Raw genomic sequence first — 25703 nt, 5'->3', positions numbered from 1 at the left:
TCATTTTAGCAATTTTAAATGCTAATTTTTATTTACTGCTAATGTGCAAAGGACATCAATACTGTGCAGTAAAACAATTACATAAATCCAATATTAAACAATAGTATATGGGATAAATCTAAAGCAGAGCACCATGTGCCTTCAAAACTGGTTAATATCATAGAATGCAACTCAGGTCAGATGATTCTTAAGAAACCTGAAGAGCTCTCTCTTTTAATATTATTTAGTTACCCAGAAGCAAATGCTCTTGGTTTTGCTTCATTTTCTAGAAAAAAGTAGAAGGCTTTCCAAATTTGTATTGTTTAATATGATGTGTGACATGTGAACCCAGGAAACAGTTCGTATGATTTATTCCTTTTATCAGTTGGTACAATCAGCTAATATAAAGCTGACAAGCTGGCTGACAAGAAAATAGCTGAATACAAGGAAATGTGCTCAGATATGGGGCTAGTTGTACATTCATCTCAATTTCGTTATTTACAACCCAAAGAAATACTCCTTTATTTTAAAGTACTATTTTAAATCAAAAGATAAAATAATCTTAAAGACAGATATAATAGTAACCACTCTAACCACCCTAAATCACTTAAACACTAACATAAAACACTTTTTAAAGCCAAAATAGCAAGAAAGATGGCAGTGCAATAATACTTCATACTGCTGAATCTTACATATTCTGAGGTACATAATGAGAAGCTGAGGGAGGGGCAGCAATATAGCCAAGTGGCCCAGGATTCATAGCACCATGAATTTGTGGAGAACCACCATACGCTGCACCAACTGGATGCCAGGGAGCAACATAGGGATAATCTGGCACAACAGGAAGGCAGGAATCAAAACCTGGCAAAGGTGGCTGCCCATACGGATCTGACATCACTGGATAATAGACTGCTCCATGAGGGACAGATGCAGGGTCAGCATTTGGAAAAGTACCTGAAACAAAGAAAGTACACTTCGTATACAAAGATTCACTAAACATCAACATAAATAGATGTTCTTGAGGTAAAAATGAAATTAATTAAATTAATTAATTAATTAGCATTAACTCTAAGAAAAGATCCTAGAATTGTAGGAGAAACACTTTGGATATGAACATTACTGACTAAAACAGACTACTAAAATATAAAAATTTTCTAATTAAAATTAAACATATATGTATATAAAATATATCAAATGTACTCTACCTAGAGACAGCTACCTTTCTGGGATGAGTTAGGTATCAACAGACAAAATACACAAAGAAACATTCTCTCGAGTCATTTTTGTCAATTAAGTTCTTAAAAGAGTTGGTCAGAATTATCAAATATTTTTCCCGTATGACACATATCACCCAAATAGCCATTTTGTATTATTTTAGCAATTAAAAATTCAAGTGTTTTTACAGTTTTGTCTATACTTGACGGTAAAATTCTGAAAAGCATTCCAAAAATTTAAGAGTCATCCTTTGAATGTCATTAATATGCTGCTGCTGCTACTGCTAAGTCGCTTCAGTTGTGTCCAACTCTGTGCAACTCCGTAGACGGCAGCCCACCATACTTCCCCGTCCCTGGGATTCCCCAGGCAAGAACACTGGAGTGGGTTGCCATTTCCTTCTCCAATGCATGAAAGTGAAAAGTGAAAGTGATGCCGCTCAGTCGTGCCGACTCTTAGCGACCCCATGGACTGCAGCCTACCAGGCTCCTCTGTCCATGGATTTTCCAGGCAAGAGTACTGGAGTGGGGTGCCATTGCCTTCTCCGCATTAACATGCTAGCATCATTTTAATTTTATAGCACTTCCACTGCATCAGTTTTAGTGGAAATAAACAGATGCTGTTCTGCCATTATAGTGACTATATAAATGTTTTTTTTTAATGGATTCCTTTATTACTTGGGATAACTTAACTTTGTTTTGTGAAATTAAGACAGGCACTGTCTCATGTTTACTACAATAAAAATAGCTCTATAAAAGGTAAGTGGAACAAAAAGGCAATAAAAATTGATATTTTAATTTGTATTAGCATGGAGCACATCATACCACCACATGAGGGATGAGATTTTATAGTCCTAATATTCTAAACTATAATATGCCTTCAGAAAAGGGAGGAGAGAAAGAAAATTCACATTCCTCACACACAACAGGATCAGTATACTTATACATATAAGGTCTCATTTAGTTCTTATAACAAGTCTGGAAAGTCATAAAATATATTATTTCCCATTTTATATAAAATCAGACTTAGGGAGGTTAGGTAACTTAGCAGAAATCACATCCATCAAGTAGCAGTTGCTGGAATGGAAAGCAAATTTGGTTCGGTTAGTATACATTGTTCTACCTCCTGCTGATTCTAAGATGGGCAGTCCAAAGATCCTAGTCTAAACCCTTCAAAATGCCTCCTGATCCATATTATACTATAAACTGACAAAAAAAGCAGCATCCTTATGGTCTGGCACAGAGGTCTCAAACTCTTTGGTCTCAGGATCCCCTTACATTCTTAAAAATTGAGGATCTCAAATAGCTTTTGCTTATGTGGGTTATATTTATCAATATTTATCCCATTAGGAATTAAACTAAGTTAAATATGTTATTTCACATAAAAATAAACCCACTATGTTAAACTCATTTTTCATAAAAATCTGTATTATTCGCCCCCCCTCCAAAAAAAAATTGTGAAACCAGTGGCAGTGTTTTACACTTGTGCAATCTCTAATGTATGGCTTAATAGAAGACAGATGGATTCTCATATCTGCTTCTGTATTTTATCTATTATGATATATCCACTTCAGTATTCTTGCCTGGAGAATCCCATGGACAGAGGAGCCTGGTGGGCTATAGTCCATAGGGCCGCAAAAAGCTGGACATGACTGAAGCGACTTAACACACATACACATTATGATATATTTAGTTGAAATACATGAAGAAAATCTGGCCTCATACAGATATGTAGCTGGAAAAGAGAGAAGTCTTAATTAGCCTTTTCAGATAACTGTAGATATTCTTTGATGCTACACCAAGACTAGGTAAGTGGTGATTTCTGAGACGTCAATCGCAATGTGGACTTTTCATACTTTGTTAACATTAAAATCCATCATTTTTTCTTGCAGACATCTTTTACAAAATCATGCACAGTTAAGATTATACATGGTAATTGTGAAAATACTATTTCACTAAGTTATACAGATCTCCCACATGTTCATACATTTCATTATACAATGTAAAAAACTATCATAAATAGTCCATCACCTATTTTATTAAAAGAAATAATTATGTACTAGAAGCTGTCAAGCTCATGGTTATTAGATAAAAATTAGAATTCTGGATAACTTATATTTGAAAGTTGGAATTTCTATCTTTGACAAAAAAAACATACTATCCATTTCCCTTATTGAAGTGACAGGCTTAGCTGTTCATTTGAGAAAATTTCTGCCAGATCCCCAGTCTGAACAACCACAGTTTGTCTATCTTTCTGTCAAGTAAAAATAGCGTTCCATGAAAGTCAGCTAGTTTAGCTCGAAACTCAAGCTCACAAATCCTTTTCTTTTAAAGTCAATTATCATACTTAGATATGCAGAGAGCTTTCTGAATACTTCCTATTTTGTCATATACAATATTAGATACAATTTTTCAAAGATTAAAAATTTATTAAAATAAGAACATCTTTGATCAAACACAAAATAAATAAAGCTGGTATTTTTATATCAAGCATGTGTGAAGATGCTGATTACTAGCATAGTTTGGTGCCCCTGCTTTGATTTGTGCTTAGGTGCCAGCTATTCTACCCACACTGATTTTTGCACTCTTAATACAAACCTAACACAGCAAAAGAGACAAAATCCATGTATTACAATGAATACTTTTAGCCTCATGGATCCCTTGAAAGAGCCCCAAGGGACCCCAAGAGGTTCATGTACCATGCTTTAAAAAATGCTGGTGTAGGATGAATGGATAACAAAGTCGTGGTACATATTACTCAGCCCTAAAAAGGAATAAATTTGAGTCAGTTGTGAGGTGGATGAACCTAGAGCCTCTTATGCACAGTGAAGAAAGTCAGAAAGAGAAAAACAAATATAGTATATTAACGCATATATACGGAGTCTAAAAAATAGTACTGATGAACCTCTTCACACAGAAGAAATGCAGATGTAGACGTAGAGAACAGACAGGTGGACACAGTGGGAGGAAGGGGAGGGTAGGACAAATTGAGAAAGTAGCATTGACATATACACACTATCATGTGTAAAATAGATAGCTAGTGGGAAGCTGCTGTATAACAGAGGGAGCTCAGCCTGGTGTTCGGTTGATGACCCAGAGGGGTGAAATGGAGGGGGGAAGGCTCAAGAGGGAGAAGACATGTACATAAAATTATGACTGATCCACAGTGATGTATGGCAGAGACCACAACACTGTAAAGCAATTATCCTCCAATTAAAAATATATGAGGGTGGTTTAGTCACTAAGTCGTGTCCGACTCTTGCAACCCCATGGACTATAGCCCACCAGGCTCCTCTGTCCATGGGCTTCTCCAGGCAAGACTATTGGAGTGGGTTGCCATTTACTTCTCAAAAAAAATTATATATATATATATGCAAAATTTAAAAAATAAAGCTACTGATTAAATGAATCGAATTTAGGAAAAGGTTTAAACTGATCTTCCTATTTCTACACTTCTATTGCAATACACAGTTACATAGTTACGTAAAATAAATTAAAGAAATGTTGGTCTAGTATAACATCTGAAGGCTGTTATTGTTATAAACAATAAAATTCAATTGTCTTTCTTGTAGAAAATTTCTCACTACATGCTTACCATTTGCTGATACTTCTGCCTGTGTGCCATCTTGTCTCTCCACCTCACTGTATAACTGAGGAATGGTTTGATCTACTAGAGGTGGTGGCTCAGTATAGACTGGATAATTCTCTGCATGAAGCTGCTGCTGTTGCATCTGTGGCACATAGACCATGGAGTGCCAGAAGCTGTGGTGGTAGCACTTGGGCAAGAAAGTAAAAAAAAAAAAAAAAAAAAACTTTACTATTTCTTTTCTTAAAGTAGCACCATTGTTCACCGAGAAAAAAAAAAAAAGCTAGGCCATGATTTTCAGGTGAGATAACAATGACTTTTGAAATAAATGACATGATATTTAGAAAATCTATTCTCCATAGCAACTTTAACATCTTTCGCAGCCTCTGTATTTCATATTTGGACCAGGAATTCTTTAAGGAAAGCACTCTAAGGAAATTAGAGATATACACAATGGTTTGTATACAAAGATATTTGTTATAGCATTATTTTTAAAGGCAAAAAAGTTAACAGCCTAAATATTAAACAATAAGAAACTAGAGGGCATTATGATACAGCCATGATGTAATACAATACAGGCAATAAAACAATCATGGCATCAAATTAAAAAAAAAAAGTGTTCATATTGTTTAACTTAAAAAGTTTACAAAATACATAGCCTAGTCCATATTTTATGAAATAAGCCATAAGGAAATATATCAAAGTGTACATTGATTACACAAGTGATTTGTTTTCTTTACACATTAGTATTTTCCATATGCTCCATAATGAATGCTATTACTTTTAATATGAGAAAATATTAAAATATCTATTCTACATAAGAATCTGCTTGCCATGCAGGAGATGTGGGTTCAATCTCTGTGTCAGGAAGATCCCCTGGAGAAGGAAATGGCACCCCACTCCAGAATTCTTGCCTGGGAAATCCCATGGGCAGAGGAGCCTGGCAGGCTACAGTCCATGGGGTCCCAAAAGAATAGGACATGGCTTAGTGACTAAAGAACAACAACAAAATGTAGGAGACTATACTGTACAACACAGGGAACTGCATTTAGGAAATACAGTTTCAAGGACAAAAATCCACTCCATTACCCTTAAATTATAAATGTGTGCCAATTGGGGAAGATAGTTCCCTGGAAATGATATGTTCAAGGTTTTAGGAAAATCAATGTCTTAGAAAATACAAACTAATCTGAGTATTATCCAGGAGAGTATCTAATTTGGTATATCATCAGCCAAATTTTAAGATGCATCATTCTTTTTCAGAAAATATGCCATTTTATCTTATCAGAAATGTATTTCAAGGGGAAATGATCCCTGAAAGAATAAAGTAAAAGAGCTCTTACCTGATATCAGAAATACCTTTCAGTGATATTAAGACATTTGTCAATATTCCCTTTCTACAACTCAGGGAAGTGGTAAAAATCAGTGGCAAGTATCTATGAACATGAGTGCTTTAAAAATAATACAGCTCTTTAAATGTCTTTGACTTAGTCTAATTACTTTTCACATAAAATACAGAAATAGCCACAAAAATGTTTTAAGTAAATAGGATAATCCATTTGAGACAGAAAAACATAGTGAACCATTAGCATATGATGTTAAACATGGAAGCCAATATATGCTAAAGTTGTATTGCATAGAGACCCCATTCACAACAATTTAACAACTATTTTATAAGAGAAGCTGAGGCACTAGGAGGTTAAAGTACAAAATTGGCCTGGGTCACCTTCAGAGATATAAAGACAGAAATAAACCTTTTAGGTCACTCAAAGTATTCTCGGGTTTTAAGGTTCAAGAGTCTGCTTAGCAAAACAGCTTACATTTTTAAGATAGCTTTTTTTAAATCAAAGCAATTTTAATAGGACTCTTACCTGTAATCCCAGATTGAAATAGTACTGCAAAACTTTTGTATCTAAAATTAAATATTTAAATTTTAGTGACTAGATGACATAAAAAATTAAAACTTACCACTTAAAGAGCTCTTCTCTTCGACTATTTAATGTATATACAACAAATGTAGTCTTCCCACATCAACACTACCCTCAATCCTACCTTATAGTAAATGACCATTTACCTACCACTAAGATCATGTTCTAACTGAAAGTTTAATCAAGAAATACATATTTTAATTCTACTCTTAATATTAGGCAGATGTTACAGGAATACTACTATGCAAACACTTAGAAAGAATGTAATAAAGGCATTTTCTCGCTTGTCTCAAGACTAGAATTTTATTTTAATACAAATCTACTACAAAAGCAATCATACTCGTCTTTGGAGCTAAGACACAGTACAAATTAATGATCTATGAATGCCAGGATCAGTAATGTCCACTAAGATAACCAGCACTGTTTAAAACAATCTACCTTGTTTTTATTTAACATGACAAATATACCACCACTAGAACTCCAAAAAGAGGAGGCAATGAGCAGGGTAACTCAAATTATACCCTAAGGTGATAAAATTTCTCCAGACATAGAACTGTATACCTGTGATGGATTCATTTTGATATTTGGCAAAACTGATACAATTATGTAAAGTTTAAAAATAAAATAAATTAAAAAAAAATTAAAAAAAACTAGATGTATGAGAGAAGAGGGAATAGCCTTAGCATTTCAATTACAGCTCTAAATGCATTTTTACTGATTGACCTGGAATTCACATATATTCTTATCAATATAACAAGTTTTACTAACAAACTCTCAGAAAGCCCCTCCTTCTTAAGTTGGAGACTCCCAATACATACAAATGTATTTACTGCCTCTTTAAAAGAATGAGCTTGTATTCTGACTATTATGTGGGAGTACAGTATAAAAGCCTAATGCTCAAGCTGAAGAATATGAAAAGATAATAGCAGGAAGTAAACCCACAAATGTCATGGGATTCCACCTCTTGGTATTCACATATATTCACACAAAATCTGCATACAAAATACACACCAGTATTATTCACAATAGCAAAAATGTAGTAACAACCCAAATGTCCATCAACTAATAGATAATAAAGTGTATCTATATATAATGGACTGTTACTCAGCTGAAAAAAGAAAGAAATAATGATATATGTTACAACATGGATGAACCTTGAAAACACTATGCCAAGTGAAAGAAGTCAGCCTACAAAAGACCACATATTATATGACTCCAGAATAGGCAGAACTGTATGTCCAGAATAGGCAAATCTAGAGATGGAAAGCAGAACAGTAGTTGCCAGGACCAGAGAGAATGAAGACTAACTGCTAATTGGTATAGGGTTTCTTTTGGGGTTATGAAAATGTTCTGGAATTAGACAGTGGTGATGGCTGAACAAATCTGTGAATATACTAATCATTGGAAAAGACTCTGATGCTGGGAGGGATTGGGGGCAAGAGGAGAAGGGGATGACAGAGGATGAGATGGCTGGATGGCATCACTGACTCGATGGACGTGAGTCTCAGTGAACTCCGGGAGTTGGTGATGGACAGGGAGGCCTGGCGTGCTGCAATTCATGGGGTCGCAAAGAGACGGACACGACTGAGCGACTGATCTGATCTGATCTGATATATACTTTACATGGATGACTCGTATGGTGTATGAATTATATCTCAAGCTGTCAAAAAATGGCAGGCAAGGGCTATAAGAACTGAAAAACATCACTTTGAAATGTAATTGGGGTGGGATCATGAAAATGATAGGATTTAAATAGGAAGTTAGATGGAAGAGTGGGGGTCAGGAGAACATTCCTAGGTACCTGCCCAAGGGAAATGAAAACACATGTTCACAAAGACTTTTACAAGCATATTCATAGCAGCTTTATCCATCACAGACCCAAATTAGAAATAGTCCAGGTGTCCCTCAACAGGAGAATGGACAAACTATGGAATACCTATGCAATGAAATACTTACTCAGCAATACAAACAGACTACTGATATATAAAGCAACATGGAACAATCTCAAAAACACTGCATTGAGTTTAAGAAGCCATTCATAAAGAGTACATATTGTATGATTATATTCATCTGAAATTTTAAAACAGGTAAAATTACGGAAGAAAAATATCAGAATAGTGATTATCTCTAAGGGGAAGTAGAAAGAGGGGTGGGGAACGACTGGGAAGGGGAATGAGTGAACTTTGTGGGATAATGATGTTCTATACCTTGATGGGTATTTGGGTTATACAAGTGCACATACTCATTTGTCAAAACTCAGCAAGTGTACACATAAGTTTTGCTCATTTCATTATAAGTAGACATCACACCAAAAGAAAAATAGATCCAAACTCTAGTAAATGATATGTATGCTGAAGTTTTTATGGGGAAGAATGATGTCTACAACTTACTTTGAAATCCATCTTTGAAAAGATGGATTAATTGATGGAGAGAGAGATGGATGGAGGAAAAAACAGAAACACATAGTAATGCAAGTATAGTTAAATGTTTACAAAGGAATATAGGTGGTAGATATATGAATATTTATTTTAAAATTCAAATTTATGTTTAAACATTTTCATAATAAAATGTTGGAAAATGCAATAATCAGCATTATGTACTGAGAAGATCTTGGGCAAGGGTAGGTAGGTGAAAGGAGAGGAGTAAAGGGATCAGAGTTTAGATCCTGGGTGAATTAGGTGGAAATGACACATTACTAACAAAATAGAAAACCAAGGAGAAGAGTCAATGTTTTACACACATAAAGAGAAGAAAGAAGGGAGATAAAGATGAATTTTATTACAGACAGAGTGAATCTGAAATAAAGAAAGCCAAATGAAACTGTCTAGCAAGTAAGTAGAGGCCAAGGCCAGACAGATTTAGAAATCATCTACACAAAGTTGATATCAACTTTTAAGGAAGAGAAAAAGAACAGAATGAAGTTGAAGATCTTGAAGACTACCTTAGGGGCTGAAAAAACAAAATAAAACAGAGAAGCAGTTAAAAGAATCAATGGAAAGTTACAACAAAAAAGAAAAGAAAGTATAAATAAGCTACAAACAACTTTCAATTACAATTCTCTTTTGAGATACACTGAGGGGTAACAACAAACTTCCATTGGAAAGCTATCCTTAGTTTAATTAAGGAAATTCAAGGCAGACCAGACCTCCCCAGCAACTCCTCTCCCAAAAACCTTTTCCAATTCCTCAAAATTCAGTTGGAATCCTAAATATCAATAATGCAACAATTTCATGTACTTGTGGTGGGCATTAAATAAATGGAGAAAATTTTGTTATCAACTCCTACTTTTCAAGAAAAATAGTTGAGAACAGATACCCAGCTGCAAATCTTCTTTAGGGCAGACATGTAGCTACCTTAGAAAAGCAGCATGAGTCAGCTCAATCATCCTCTTCTTGATGATGCAAAAGATATTCTCAGCTTTCAGTTGCTCCTTTCCTTAGTCATTTCCCCAGCATTGCTCTCAGTTTCCTTTTGGTCCCCTCACCCTACCCTCATTGGTCAACCAAAGAGAGATATGCTCTAAAATTAAAAAGAGAAAAACAGACCTAAATAACCCCCACCTAAGTGTCAAAACCTACTTACCTTGAGGCAGATCACTGCCACTTGGATCACAGGAATAAGGTGGAGGTGGCAGTGCTAAGTTTGAAGCCTCTCCTACTTCAAGAGGAGAAGGAGGAGTTGGTGGTGGTAACGGAGGAGGTGGAGGTGGTAGAGGACCAGCAGCAGCAGGAATAGGAGCAGAGAGGTATGGATACGATGGTGAAGCAATCACTACAAAAGAAACAAACGAAGTAGTGATACCACAACTGTAATACCTTATAAGCAGTAGCTCATCTATTTCTTTTGTGTTCTCAATTCCAACAAGCAACTCTCTTAAGTCTTATAGTTTTACTTAAAAACAAAAACTCAGAAGGTAAACTGTCCATATTCTTTTAGACATGCCAACTGAAAATGAGTTCAACATAAGTTATTTTGAGTTAAGGAAATTACTTGACATTAAAAGGAAAAATGAAAACTGGAAGCTACAAGGTTTGACTACTAGGATTTTGAACAAGTACATAAAATTATTAAGGCAAAAATTTCACTTAGCTTAATACAAAGTTAAGGATGTTCTCAGCCATCTGCAAAATCACAAGATGTAGACACTAATAGGCAAGACTAAATTGCACAGATTACAAATTTAAGCAATCCTTGAAGATTTCTACTTGGTAGTATTAGAGGAATATAGAGAACTCTAAATCATAACAGTTCCATTTGTGATGACCTACAGAATATAAAACAGGCTATATGAAACCACCTTATTTTCTTTAATTTTCTGTAACTGTTACTATAGTTTAAAAACAAGATTCATTTAGGAGTTTCACAGTTTTTGACATAAGACATTTAAATACAATTTTGTTTAAATATCAATACATTCCCCTATGATAAAGGAAACAATGAAGCTCCAACTAGTAAAAATAAATATCTCCATATATACATACTGTGTTAGATAAATCTGTGAAATTTATTGAAAGATTATTGATACAACCTTTCAAGTTTAATTGAACATCTTAGCTGACTTAGAAATTCAAGTACTAAATTTTATCACTGTGTTGCTGCCACTGCTAAGTCACTTCAGTTATGTCTGACTCTGTGCGACCCCAAAGATGGCAGCCCACCAGGCTCCACTGTCCCTGGGATTCTCCAGGCAAGAACACTGGAGTGGGTTGCCATTTCCTTCTCCAATGCATGAAAGTGAAGTTGCTCAGTCGTGTCCAGCTCTTCGCGACCCCATGGACTGCAGCCTACCAGGCTCCTCCGTCCATGGGATATTCCAGGCAAGAGTACTGGAGTGGGGTGCCATCGCCTTCTCCGTAACACTATGTTACCTGTATTATAATTTTAACCCTCCGAACTATAGAAAGTTTAGGCTCAGTAGTCAATAAAGGTTTAAATTCAGAGTTTTAGAACACTTAATTTAGTATAAGTGTTGTCCACATAAGCTGAAATTGTTACTCTGGTAATTTAGCAGAAGGAATTTAAGGCCAAGTATCAGAAGTAATCCCTGTAGGACCTTCTAGAACTAACACCAAAAACAGATGTCCTTTTCATCACAGGAGATTGCAATACAAAAGTAGGAAGTCAAGAGATACCTGCTGTTAACAGGCAAGTTTGGCCTTGGAGTACAAAATGAAGCAGGGCAAAGGCTAACACAGTTTTGTCAAGAGAACACACTGGTCATAGGAAACAACCTTTTCTAACAACACAAGAGATGACTCTACACATGGACATCACCAAATGGTCAATACCAAAATCAGACTGATTATATTCTTTGCAGTTGAAAATGGAGAAGCTCTACATAGTCAGCAAAAATAAGACTTGGAACTGACTGTGGCTCAGATCATGAACTGCTTGTTGAAAAATTCAGGATTAAACTGAAGAAAGGAAAACCACTAGGCCATTCAAATAAGACCTAAATCAAGTCCCTTATATGATTATACAGTGGAGGTGATGAATAGATTCAAGGGATTAGATCTGGTAGACAAGAGTGCCCAAAGAATTATGAATGGAGGCTACATTGCACAGGAGGCAGTGACAAAAACCATCCCAAAGAAAAAAGAAATGGAAGAAAGGAAAATGGCTGTCTGAGGAGGCTTTACAAATAGCTGAGGAAAGAAGAGAAGCAAAAAGCAAGGGAGAAAGGGAAAGATATATCCAACTGAATGCAGAGTTCCATAGTATAGCAAGAAGAGATAAGAAGGCCTTCTTAAATGAACAATGCAAAATAGTAGATGAAAACAACAAAATAGGAAAGACTGAGATCTCTTCAAGAAAACTGGAGATATCATAGGAATATTTCATGCAAGGATGGGCACGATAAAAGACATAAACAGCTTCCTGACAGAAACAGGACCTAACAGAAGCATAAGAGATTAAGAAGAGGTGGCAAGAATACATAGAAGAGCTATACAAAAAAAGGTCTTAAGGATTTGGATGACCACGATGGTGTAATCACTCACCTAGAGCCAGATATCCTGCAGTGTGAAGTCAAGTGGGCCTTAGGAAGCATTACTACAAACAAAGTTAGTGGAGGTGATGGAATTCCACCTGAGCTATTTCAAATCCTAAAAGATGATGCTGTGAAAGTGCTACACTCAATATGCCAGCAAATTTGAAAAACTCAGCAGTGGCCATAGGACTGGAAAAGGTCAGTTTTCATTCCAATCCCAAAGAAAGGCAATGCCAAAGAATGTTCAAACCATAGAACAACTGTGTTCATTTCACATGCTAGCAAGGTTATGCTCAAAATCCTTCAAGTTAGGCTTCAGCAGTATGTGAAGCGAGATGTGTAAATTGGGTTTCAGAGAGGCAGGAGAACCAGAGATCAAATTGCCAACATTCACTGGATAATGGAGAAAGCAACAGAATTCCAGAAAAACATCTACTTCTGCTTCACTGACTACACTAAATCCTTGAAGGTGTGAATCACAACTGTGGAAAATACTTAGAGATGGGAATACCAGACCACCTTATCTGTCTCCTGAGAAACCTGTATGTGGGTCAAGAAGCAATAGTCAGAACCTTCCATGAACAGTGGACTGGTTCAAACTTGGGAAAGGAGAAAGACAAGGCTGTATACTGTCACCTTGTTTATATAACTTATATGTGGAGTACACCAAGTGCAATGCCGGCTTGGATGAATTACAATCAGGGATCAAGATTACTGGGAGAAATATCAAGAACCTCAGATATGCAGATGAGTCAGTGAGTCAAGTCAGTCAGTCATGTCTGACTCTGAGACCGCATGGACTGTAGCCCACCAGGCTCCTCCGTCCATGGGATTTTCCAGGCAAGAGTAGTGGAGTGGGTTGCCATTTCCTTCTCCAGGGGATCTTCCCAACCCAGGAATCGAACCTAGGTCTCCCACATTACAGGCAGACACTTTACCGTCTGAGCCACCGGGGAAGCTTAAAGGGCCTCTAGGGAAGGGTTAAAGAGGAGAGTGAAAAAGCTGGCTTAAAACTCAATGTTCAAAACACTAAGACCAAGGCATTCATTCCCATCATTTCATGGCAAATAGATGGGGAAACAATGGAAACGGTGAGAGATCTTTCTTTGACTCCAAAATCACCATGAACAGTGAGTACAGCCATGAAATTAAAAGACGCTTGTTCTTTGGGAGAAAAGCTATTAACAAATATAGACAGCATATTAAAAAAGCAGAGACGTCACTTTGCCAACAAAGGTTCATTTGGTCAAACCTGTGGTTTTTCCAGTACTCATGTACAGACATTAACAGGTGAACGATAAAGAAGGCTGAGCACCAAAGAATTGATGCTTTTGAATTGTGGTGTTGGAGAAGACTCCCAGAGTCCCTTGGACAGCAAGGAGATCAAACCAGTCAATCCTAAAGGAAATCAACCCTGAATATTCATTGGAAGGACTGAGGCTGAAGCTGAAGCTCCAGTTCTTTTACCACCTGATGCGAAGAGCCAACTCACTGGAAAAGTCCCTGATGCAGGGAAAGACAGAAGGCAAAAGGAAAGGAGGGTGGCAGAGGATAAGATGGTTAGATAGCATCACTGACTCAATGGACATGAATTAGAGCAAACTCTGGGAGATAGTGAAGGACAGGGAAGCCTGGCGTGCTGCAGTCCATAGGGTCACAAAGATTTTGACAGGACCTAGCAACTTAACAACAACAATATAATCTTTATATAGCTACAGGCCAACAGTAAAAGGAAATGTAAGTCTTAGGGTGATTAAAACTTGATAACTAACTCTTCTGAGGGCAATGAAACTGTTCTCTCTTGGTTTTGGTGGTGGTTGTACAATGTATTGTTAAAACTCATAGAACAGGGCACCAAAAATGAATTTTACTGTATCTAAATTAAACAGTACATTAAAAAAATTTGTTCAAATAACTTTTGATTTTGGAGTTTTGTCATGCATGTAGAAATCTCCACTTTTACAGTTTTAGAAGAGGAATTTAATTCTTAGAACATCTCCAAATGCTCCAAGGACTTTATGGATTTGTTTTCTATAAAATAATGGCTTCAACAAAGCCTCACTCATTTCTTCTAGATTAGCACTCAAATAACACCATATTTTTTTTTCAAGAAAAGCAACTGAAATGAGTTCAATTAGCTAATAAAAGTAGAAGTGATTATGATTACAAGGTAAAAACCAACTACTAGACATAAAAAGTAGCTAAATAAGTTATCATGGGCCTGAGAGAATCAAGGACAGAAGAAATTCGGTGGTTACTTTGTCTGAACTCACCTTTATTTTAAAATGCATATTATAATATACTCCATAAGAAAGAACTTTTAAAACTTTCAGTTGCTCTAGAGATGCATGAGCATCTCATCCACAGATTTAATGGGGCTCCAAAGAGGCTTAACAGGTATAGTTCAAAGAAGGGACCCAGAAAAATGGAAGCAAACTTCTCTAAAATGTGAATGAAAACCAATGAAATGCATTCAGAAAGTTTATTTACTTGTCCATGCAGATGCAGGCTGCTTCAGGACATTTCAGAAGAGAACATGAAGATTTGGATTCTCTAGAGATCAATGAATGGGCAGGGCCAGGACCAAAGTGCAGTGAGGTGTAAAATTTAAAGGGCCACCAAATTAAAATTAAAAAAAAAATCCATGATGAATAAAATATCAAAATTCTAAAAGACAGGATCCAAGCTTGCACTTGCATGACCCCAAGAGTGACTGCCTCACTCACCTCATCCTAAGTCTGGCCGAGAGTTCTTGTCTTTTAAAAAATTTTTGATACTTTGTGTATCATGGATTCTTTTTTTACGCTAATCTTTTTTCATATAGTGCATTAAAGTGTTATTTATCTTGATCCCTATGTGTTTTTTTTTAATACTCCCTTAAATTTTGCACCCAAAGCAAGTGAGTCACTAGTTCTGGCCCTGGCAAAAGACTTGGAAACAGTTACCAAAAAAATCAGTTAACAGGATTTAATGCCTATGAAGACACTCATAATAAAAGCAATCATAACATCTAGTTACCTGGCAGGTAAGAAGTGACTTAAAGGAACATGGGATGGGGCTGCCAGACAGACACATGTGAAGAACAAGGGAAACATGAATTTTATCTGGAGGACTGACAGGAATGATAAAGAACAACTAAAAAGCACTCATTACCTATTAGAGTTATAGCTGAGGTTCACAAGAGACACAACAAAAAGTAAAACGAAGGCAGCATACATTTTTAGAAATGTAAAGTGAAGAGGAACTAAAAAGCCTCTTGATGAAAGTGAAAGAGAAGAGTGAAAAAGTTGGCTTAAAGCTCAACATTCAGAAAACGAAGATCATGGCATCTGGGCCCATCACTATAGGAAATAGATGGGGAAACAGTGGAAAACAGTGTCAGACTTTATTTTTTTGGGCTCCAAAATCACTGCAGATGGGGATTGCAGCCATGAAATTAAAAGACGCTTACTCCTTGGAAGGAAAGTTATGACCTAGATAGCATATTGAAAAGTGGAGACATTACTTTGCCAACAAAGGTCCGTCTAGTCAAGGCTATGGTTTTTCCTGTGGTCATGTATGGATGTGAGAGTTGGACTGTGAAGAAAGCTGAGCGTCCAAGAATTGATGCTTTTGAACTGTGGTGTTGGAAAAGACTCTTGAGAGTCCCTTGGACTGCAAGGAGATCCAACCAGTCCATTCTAAAAGAGATCAGTCCTGGGTGTTCTTTGGAATGAATGATGCTAAAGCTGAAACTCCAGTACTTTGGCTACCTCATACGAAGAGTTGACTCATTGGAAAAGACTGATGCTGGGAGGGATTGGGGGCAGGAGGAGAAGGGGACGACAGAGGATGAGATGGCTGGATGGCATAACTGACTCGATGGACATGAGTTTGAGTGAACTCCCTGAGTTGGTGATGGACAGGGAGGCCTTGTGTGCTGTGATTCATGGGGTTGCAAAGAGTCGGACATGACTGAGCAACTGAACTGACTGACTGACAGACAAAAAACACAAATCTGGAATTTACAGAATAGTTTTCAATCATTCTACACAAATGGGGTATTACAATGTTTGATTCACATATTGCTTGTTTTTTAAGCTCAGACATCTACTAGAAGCAGATAGCCAACACTTTCCCTTACTATTATTAGCATGCATGCCTGCTAAGTTGCTTCATTTGTGTTTGACTCTGTGTGATGCCACGGACTGTAGCTTGCCAGGCTCCTCCGTCTATGGGATTCTCCAAGCAAGAACACTGGAGTGGGTTGCCATGCCCTTCTCCAGGGGATCTTCCTGACCCAGGGATCGAACCTGCAAGCTCTTAAGCCTCTTGCATTGGCAGGCAGGTTCTTTACCACTAGAGCCACCTGAGAAGCCCAACGATTATTAGCACAAAGTAATAAAGCCACTGTCTACATTAACACTTCCAATGGAAAATTTCTGAGATCATTAATGAACATACACACACACACACACATATATATAGAATGTTTTGTTCCAGGCACTGGCTAAGCACACAATTTTTACATTATAAATAAAACAGATACAGAAAACAAATCCAACAAATTCGTTCCAAGCGGACACTATCCAGATTAAGAAAGAAAAGTTTGCCAGCCATTTCAGAAACATTCCATACACTCCATCACAATCACCAGTCTTGAGTGCTGTATGCTAAGTTGCTTCAGTCATGTCCAATCCTTTGCAACCCTATGGACTGTAGCCTGCCAGGCTCCTCTGACCATGGGATTCTCCAGGCAGGAATACTGGAGGGGGTTGCCATGTTCTCCTTCAGGTTATCTTCCCCAACCCAGGGATCAAACTCTTGTTTCTGCCATCTCCTGCATTGGCAGGCAGGTTCTTTACCACTAGCGCCAGCTGGGAAGCCACTACCACTCTCCTACCCAACTATAATCAATCATTATCCTGGCTTTCATAGTAATCACTTTGTATTTTTAAACATTTTGTCACCCAAATATGCATCCCTAAGGAAGTTTTTAAAAATTGAGATCCTGAATATCTTTCAATCTTTTGGTCCTTTTTCCATCCCTGTCATTTCAACTTTTCTTTCAAGGAACCCTTGACTTATTGAGTTTCCCAGTCTAGATTGTGCTGATTACATACTCACTGTGCATTTCAACATGTTCTTGTCTTTCCCGTAAATAGGCAACTAGATCCAGAAGACTAGATCAGACTCAAGATTGATTCCTTTAATAGTCTATAGGTAACATCTCACTATCTTTGCAGTCTTAACAAAAATTGCTGTTTAATGTGCATCCATTCAGTCAGTAAGGACTGCAAGATGAGCATATTCTGCCACTTCTTTTTTTTTTTACTGATTAGAATACTAATATATAGAAATATTTCCCCTCATCTACTACTTGGTAATCCCAGTAGGAAAGTTCATATAAGAAAGGTAGGATAAATACTTGATTCTTTCACTATACTGTCCAGTTTTCAGGAAAGCAAAATTATTTCATATCTTCTTGAGAACCAATTTTTTCAGTTATATATACATATTTCAGATTATTTTCTATTATATGTTATTACAAGATATTGAATAGTTCCCTGTGCTATACAGTAAATCCTTGGTTTTTTCCATCTATTTTATGTATAGTTATTTGTATCTGTTAATCACAAGGGAATCAATTTCTAAAATATCATCAGGAACTTTTAAATATATTTGATATGTCCCAACCTATTACAATGATCATTATTCAAGCTCAAACTGTTGCATCTCTGGCCAGTGAGAACCTCTCTAAGATGGCTCGAGTTCTTTTGACATGATCCCAGTACTCTTTGGTAGCCTCCTTGCCATCTAGCATGACAAGATGATCCAGGCTCATCTTGAACATTTCCTGCCCAAACCTGGAACCAGAAATTTCTCCACATAGCTATTTGCTTTGAAGTGAGAAATGGTATTTCAGTGTCACAAACTGAATGCTAAAGATACTCGTGGTTTCTAGGCCTTTTCAGTAGACAGAGCTAGGAAATAAATTTAAAGCTAAAATACTTCAAGTTCATATTGATATTTCCAATTCAAATGTGATATAATACCATAAAAGTTTTTCCTTAGCCTTTTTAGTATATATCTGTATTAACTTTCTTCCATACTGAGACCTGGTGTGCAAGGACACAGGGGATAAAATTGGAATATCCCATATTCATGTATTGTAGCTGACATTATAGTCTCTGAATAATAAGTATAGATTGCTATACAAAACCTGATGTGTTTATTGAAAGCATTAAAAAAAGCTTGGCATATTGTCTCTCAATTCTGCTGTTTTTAAAAATAGCTATATCTACATTGTTCAAACATAAGGCTTTTACATAGTGTATCATCAACCTCTCAGCCTTTATTTTGTGTAAATACATATTTAATATTCACAATCAAGTCTTATGTTGACGTCTCTGTTTTGGTGGTCTAAAAGTCAAAATTCATTCTTCAATACTTTGTCCATCCAATACAACTTTCCTTGACAGAAATATTCTGTATCTGCACTGTCCAATACAGTGCACTAGCCACATGTGGCTTCGAGCACTTGGTATGTGGTTAGTGTGACTGAGCAACAGAAGATTTATTTTACTTAATAGTAATTATTAAAGTGTCCTATGTGGCTAGTGATTACCTTGCTTGAAAGCGTATCTTTAGTAGATTTTTCAAGAAGTACTCATGAGAACAATATTATCTGAATTCTTATATATTACCCTTTAAGCCTGAAAATGTTTGGTTGGATATAAAATCTTTGGTTCACGTATCCTTTCATTAAATGTCACTCCATTTTCTTCTAGCTGAAGCACTGCTGTCAAAGTTGGATGATTATCATTTTATTTCCTTTATACTCCATAGGCTCTTTTATCTAGATAAACAAAGCACTTTCTTTAAGTCCAGTTGTTTTACTAGAATATGCTGGTGTTGGTTGTTCTGCCTCAGTATTCTCAGTTATGCTGAGTGCTGTTTCAGTATGTGTTTCTGAAGTTTTTTTAAGTCAGGAAAATTTTCTGAATTGTAAATTTTAGTACTCTTTTCCCTTACGTTGGTTTTCTTCTTCAGAACTTCTATCAGTGCTGGATATCCTTTGCCTAACTTCAATATGTCACTTTCTTCATTGTTTTTTCATTTTAGATTTACCCCCTTTTACATCTTTCTCTTAAAGCATTATCTATTGTATATACTCGGTCATGTTTTTTGTAGTTTAGTCTTCACTACCAAAATGACTTTCTTCCATTTCTAATACTTTTCTGAGTTCTTTCACCTCCTCTGAATTTTTCTAATCCTGATTTATTATGTTTTAATATTTTGTATTATTTTATTAATGTCTTTATCTCATTTTGAAAAAGTTCTGTTTAGTGTACACATTTATGACATGCTTTTTACTGTCTACAGGGATATCATCATTTTCCCTTAAAACACCTCTGTATATGTTTACGTAGGGCTTTCCTTTCATTAATTTTTATGTGAAATTATTTTTCACAGACTCTGGAAGGAGATGGAATACAAGAAAGCTCTTCTAACTTCATATGGCTCTCAACTGCTTTTTATATAGCGCTTAAAATATGACTACTTTCTAGTATTCCTTGGCTCTGTTCTTCACAACTTCAGTCTGGACCTGCTCTTTTCCCTATCCTCATCAGTTCTGATTCTACTCCCAGGAGTTTCTCCCCAGTGAGGAATACTATCCCAAAAGGTAGTCCTGCCAAGGTCAGTTTTGAGAGTTCTTAGCGGCCAAACTGTTCCAAAGCCCTTCAGTCCCTTTACTGTGTACCCAAAGCACTCACCGAGTATTGGAGAGGTCAAATCCCTTCCCAGTCTTAGCTGCTCCTTCCAAATTGGCTGCCCCACTTTTCAGTGAATTCTTATTAGCTCTTTCAGGGTTCTTCTGTTCTCAGGTTCATCAGACAACATCCCCAGTGCTTCCGTCTTCTTGCTCCCATATAGACCCTGACAGCATGCAGGTCTCGTGCTTGGTGGTTTGTCCCCTACCTGCTTAAATTTTAAGGCTCATGGGCAGACCTTGTCACCTAGTTTTGTTGTTAAGCATTGTCCAATGGGTTCTGATTTTGCTATTTCCATTTTTATTTGGTGACACAGACTGAAAAGCTATGCTGTGGTTGCCAGCACTTTCCCAGAATTTTGAGAATTTTAAACTATATTAACTCAATGAAATTTTGACAACTTCATAAACTGGTACTATGAGTACCTCCAAGTTTATAGGTAAGAAAGATTCAATAACTTCTCTAAAGTTACATATCTGGTAAGTTGTAAAACCAAGATTCTAACCTAGATCTCTTAAGTTCTAGAGCCAAACTTTTCATTCTGTAAGAGTGTGAAACACCTCTAGCTTAATTTTAGCATAATAAAACTTAACTCAAAATTTGAAAAACTAGTACAAGTCCTCTAAATTTTCAATGGGGTAGCAAAATGATAGCTATGAAATCATATCAAAGTCAAATTTACAAGAAAAAAAATTCAAACCCTCTCAAATCTCATGGATTCAACTATAGAACATACATTATTAGTAGGTTAAACAAACTTAATACTGGAGATTCAAGTAATTTTATCCAATCACTAGAATTGCTGTATGTGCATGTCCATGAATAGAAAAAGAGGTTTCCAAAGTAAGCAACCACTAATAACCTACCTGGCCTGCCTTGTGTAGGTGGAGATACAAATAGAGGCTGTATAGCATTCTGTGAGGAAACTGAAGTGGTACTACTAGCTTGATTAGCGGCTGCACAGTTAGGTAAGACTGGAGCTGGAACATTATTGGCACAGGAAGCTGCAACTGCTGCAGAATTTACCATCACCTGTAAGTGTGGAAGAAATTTTAGAACTCTAAGTTTGGTTTCTCAAATAATATTAGTCTCTTATCTGATCCTAAATTTCAGGAAATAGTATTCTGATAACACCAAGAAGTCAATCTTCATGTAAACCTAATATAGGAAGGTTATTTCTTTTAGAAGATCCCAGATTACTTTGAGAGCTTTACATTTTTAATATTTTTCTGGAAAGGTAATACATTATTATTATTCAAAAACCAAGTATAAATGTGTATATACAATGAAAAATTTCCCTCCAACCCTTGTCTTCTATCTGCTTAGCTCCTCTCTTAACAAACAAGTAACCTCTGGGTTTCTTGAATATTATCCAGAAATTTACACTGCATTTTTAACATGCATATATATTTCCCCATACAAAAACACTTAAAAAAAAGTGTTCTTTCCTTTTTTAAAAAAAACTTCATAAGACTGCAATTTGCTTTTCTGATTAGGCCACAGCACCCAATACAGGGCTGTGCACAGAGAGATGTTCAATAAATGATAATAGCTTCTTCTTCATGAATACCATCCTTACTTGCAGTCTCCATTTTCTTATTACCCATTGCAATGTGTTTGCTACCCTCTCTGGTTCTCAGAAATTATATTCAAAGTCACAGTGATTTCCATGACAACAAGTGATAGTAGACTCTTTTTAGTCCTTATGTTGCTTGACCGCTTGGCAGCAACTGACACAACTATTCATTGAAATATTTTCTTCCTGGACTTCCATAATACATTCTCCTGCTTTCCTCCGTCCTTGGCTATTCCTTCTCTACCCATTTTTTTAAATGGTGATACACAGGCTCTGTTCTAGAAGTTCTTCTCAATCTCTTCCTTTTCCCAGGATGATCATACTAACTCCTATGGTTTCAGCTACCTTTTTGATGCCAGCTCCCCATTCTATAGGAAAGCTTTACATTTTAATTTTCAGGAAATGACACGGACTTGACAGGTAACTGACATTAACTTATTCATTATATAAGAGGTTCAGAGTAGATAGACTATGAATAGCTTAGTGTCAGCACGTAGAAAAGTGTCTGGAACAGTAGATGATCAATAAATTTGTTAATAAATTTACTAAATACTGTGCCAGGTACCAGGAAGTACAAGAATACTTAAAATATGAATATAAGCAGCTTCTTTGAAGTATGATGAAGGGAAAAGAGAACAAAAAGAAAAAATTCATTTTCCCCTGCTCAGGCCACTTCAACTAACTGCAAAGTAAAAAAAGATTAGGAGGAGGGTTCGGGATGGGGAACACATGTATACCTGTGGCGGATTCATTTTGATATTTGGCAAAACTAATACAATTATGTAAAGTTTAAAAATAAAATAAAATTGTAATAATAAAAAAAAAAAATAAAAAAAAAACTGAAAAAAAAAAAAAAAAAAAGATTACCTTCTGGGGGTAGTTGTACGAGGTAACTGTGTCCTGAGGAGGCATAGAACATGGTCTTCTAGCCTGAAGAGACTTTAATGAATACACAAATACAAATATGGGGAAATCAAGAAATTAAACAATACACCAATAAAAGATCTGCTTTGTTTTAATATCTCCTAAAATTAAGTGAAACTGATCTGTCCTAAAAGTATTTAGATTTGGAAGTGACTACTATGATAACACTCCAAAAGGCATCACTCTAGTGCCTGACTAAGGTGACTGTTCTATTAGGTTGGTGCAGATGTAACTGCGGTTTCAGGCTGTGAATTTTAAATCATTGTAAGTACGCTCAAACACATCTTTATTAATAAAAATAGGAACCATTACAATCAACACATTTTTGCCAATGAGAAATAAGCTTGCTTATTCTTTTAGTGTAAAAACCTGTGCTTTGGGATTTGACAAACTCTGGAAAACACTTTCTGCATCCTACTGGTTGTGGAAGTGTTTTCCCTGCAAAATGTCAATACGCTTGAAGAAGTGGTAGTCAGTCAGCAAGAGGTCAGGTGAGTATGGGAGATGAGGTAAAGCTTCATAGCCCAATTCATTCAACTTTTTAAGTGCTGGTTGTGCAACATGTGGTTGGGCGCTGTCATGGAGAATGCAGCCTTTTCTGTTGACTGATGCCAGCTGCAGGCACTGCAGTTTGCAGTGTATCTCATTGATTTTCTGAGCATACTTCTCAGATGTAATGGTTTTGCAGGGATTCATAAAATTATAGTGTGTCAGACTGGCAGCAGACCACCAGTGACCATGACCTTTTCTTGGTGCAAGTTTGGCTTTGGGGAGTGCTTTGGAGTTTCTTATTGTTCCAACCACTGAGCTGGTCATCGCCAGTTGTATAAAATCCACTTTTCATTACATATCACAATCCAATCAAGAAATGGTTTGCTGTTGTTGGACAGAGTAAGAGAAGATGACACTTCCAATGATTTTTTTTTTTAATTTCAGATCAGCTCACAAAGCACCCACTTATCAAGCTTTTTCACCTTTCCAATTTGCTTCAAATGCCAAATGACCACAGAATGGTTGACATGGAGTTCTTCAGCAGCTTCTTGGATTGTTTTAAGAGGATCAGCTTCAATGATTGCTCTCAATTGGTTCTTGTCAACTTCCGATGGCCGGCCACTATACTCCTCATCTTGAAGGCTCCCAACTACTTTGCAAAACTTGTTGAACCACCACTGCACTGTATGCTCCTTAGCAGTTCCTGGGTCAAATTCATTGTTGTTGCAAGTTGTCTCTGCTGCTTTACAATCCATTTTGAACTCGAATAAGAAAATCACTCAAATTTACTTTTTGTCTAACATCATTTCCACAGTCTAAAATGAAAAATAAACTGTACATAACAAGTCATTAGCAAAAAAAAAAACCCTGAGAAATGCACATTAAAATAATGTATAACACAACCACATTTATTTAAGAATGTATTCCAGTACAAAGGCAAATTTCAACAACACAAAAACCGCAATTACTTTTGCACTAACCTAATATTTCCTACTGTAGAAATCTTGATCATATCCAAGTCTAGTCGCAATGCAGATACTAAAATGTAATGGAGGACTGTAATTTAAACACTTTCTCAGTGTCTTCTCTTGCCATAAAAACCTCAAAATCACTAGCACCAGGAACAGTGTTGCTAAAAGAAAGATGTCCATCTAAAGATACAGCTAGGAACAAGGGTGGATAACTGGTCAGATGCATCCTACAAGCAGGATGTAGTATAACCCAAACATCATTCTCCTTTGGTTCAAGACCTTGTCTTTGTGAAAGCAAAAATGATTTTAAGCACTCAGGATTATGCATGACAGATTGTCATGACAGGAAAATAAACTAGCAGCAGAAACTGGTACTCATAGTAAGAACACAGAAGAAATCAGGGGAAGTAATTAGAGAAACCAAGAGGAACCACAAAGTGACAAAGACAAGCACAACTTAATGTCAACCTAAAGAGTGAACATTTCAAAAGTTTGGTTTCAAGTACAGCACAAAGTGAAAGTGTTAGTAACTCAGTTATGTCCAATTCTTTGCCACCCCATAGACTGTAGCCGGCCAGGCTCCCCTAATCCTCAGAATTCTCCAGGCAAGAATACTGAATGGGCTGCCATTCCTTTCTCCAGGGGATCTTCCCGACCCAGGGATCAAACTCTGGTCTCAGGAAGCCCCAAGTGCAAACCAAATACCTGCCAAAAAGTGAACTCAGCCCTGGCTCAGAAGGCCCAGTGTGAATTCCAAACAATTCTAGAGAAGGATTTAGGTGAGACTTAGGCGTGAAAGTAAGAAAAATAAATGCTGTGGTTAGAAGAAGAGTCTGTGCCTGGAAATCTTTAAGTCCTGCAGAGGTCCTCTCCTCTCAGAATGCTGTGGAAAAATTACTTAGAAACTTGGTGACTGGGGCTTGGGAGAGAACACATCATGAAGAGATTGAAATCTACTGGGATGTATGATAAAGTAAGTTCAGAACAAAAAGGAAGATGTAACAAATGAAATTAAAGAGACAAAAAGAAAATGTCTACTGTCATTCCTGAAGGTGAGATTTTTCACTTGCCTTTTCAACTTGGGTGGCTATTTCAAGAAATGGTATAAAAAGCATGTGATACTGAGAATAGTAATGACAGAGGGAAGGGAAAAACTATTTCTCTAGCAGGGACAAAGGAAGGGAAGGAGAAATAATGGGAAGAGAATTATATATTACAGTTTTCTTTACCTTCCTAAGATGTACTGCCTAAACAGTAAAAACAAAAATTAAGTACATGAAGCTATCAAAGTTT

General features: G+C 36.6%; 1 protein-coding gene across 9 annotated transcripts in view; it reads right to left on the bottom strand.

Annotated features, from left to right (window-relative positions):
- LOC133243052 (putative bifunctional UDP-N-acetylglucosamine transferase and deubiquitinase ALG13) overlaps positions 1-25703 on the bottom strand; it is a 73717-nt gene continuing 48014 nt past the window's right edge. For 2 of the 9 annotated variants that reach the window (XM_061409493.1, XM_061409490.1), the window contains exons 19-24: positions 22891-22962; positions 21314-21479; positions 10287-10475; positions 6648-6688; positions 4786-4966; positions 1-933 (exon numbers count right to left, since the gene is read on the bottom strand). In XM_061409493.1, the coding sequence (XP_061265477.1) occupies positions 668-933; positions 4786-4966; positions 6648-6688; positions 10287-10475; positions 21314-21479; positions 22891-22962 (915 nt within the window). In that variant the 3' untranslated portion in view covers positions 1-667. Of the gene's footprint in view, positions 934-4785; positions 4967-6647; positions 6689-10286; positions 10476-21313; positions 21480-22890; positions 22963-23216; positions 24255-25703 lie in introns of those variants that run through there. The other 7 variants (XM_061409491.1, XM_061409492.1, XR_009734954.1 and 4 more) reach the window with 7 other exon arrangements.

The sequence above is a fragment of the Bos javanicus genome, chromosome X (genome assembly GCF_032452875.1).
Source record: "Bos javanicus breed banteng chromosome X, ARS-OSU_banteng_1.0, whole genome shotgun sequence".
In the NCBI taxonomy this organism is placed as follows: Eukaryota; Metazoa; Chordata; class Mammalia; order Artiodactyla; family Bovidae; genus Bos; species Bos javanicus.
The sequence above is the reverse complement of the archived record's forward strand: the minus strand, read 5'-3'. Positions and strand labels throughout refer to the sequence as shown.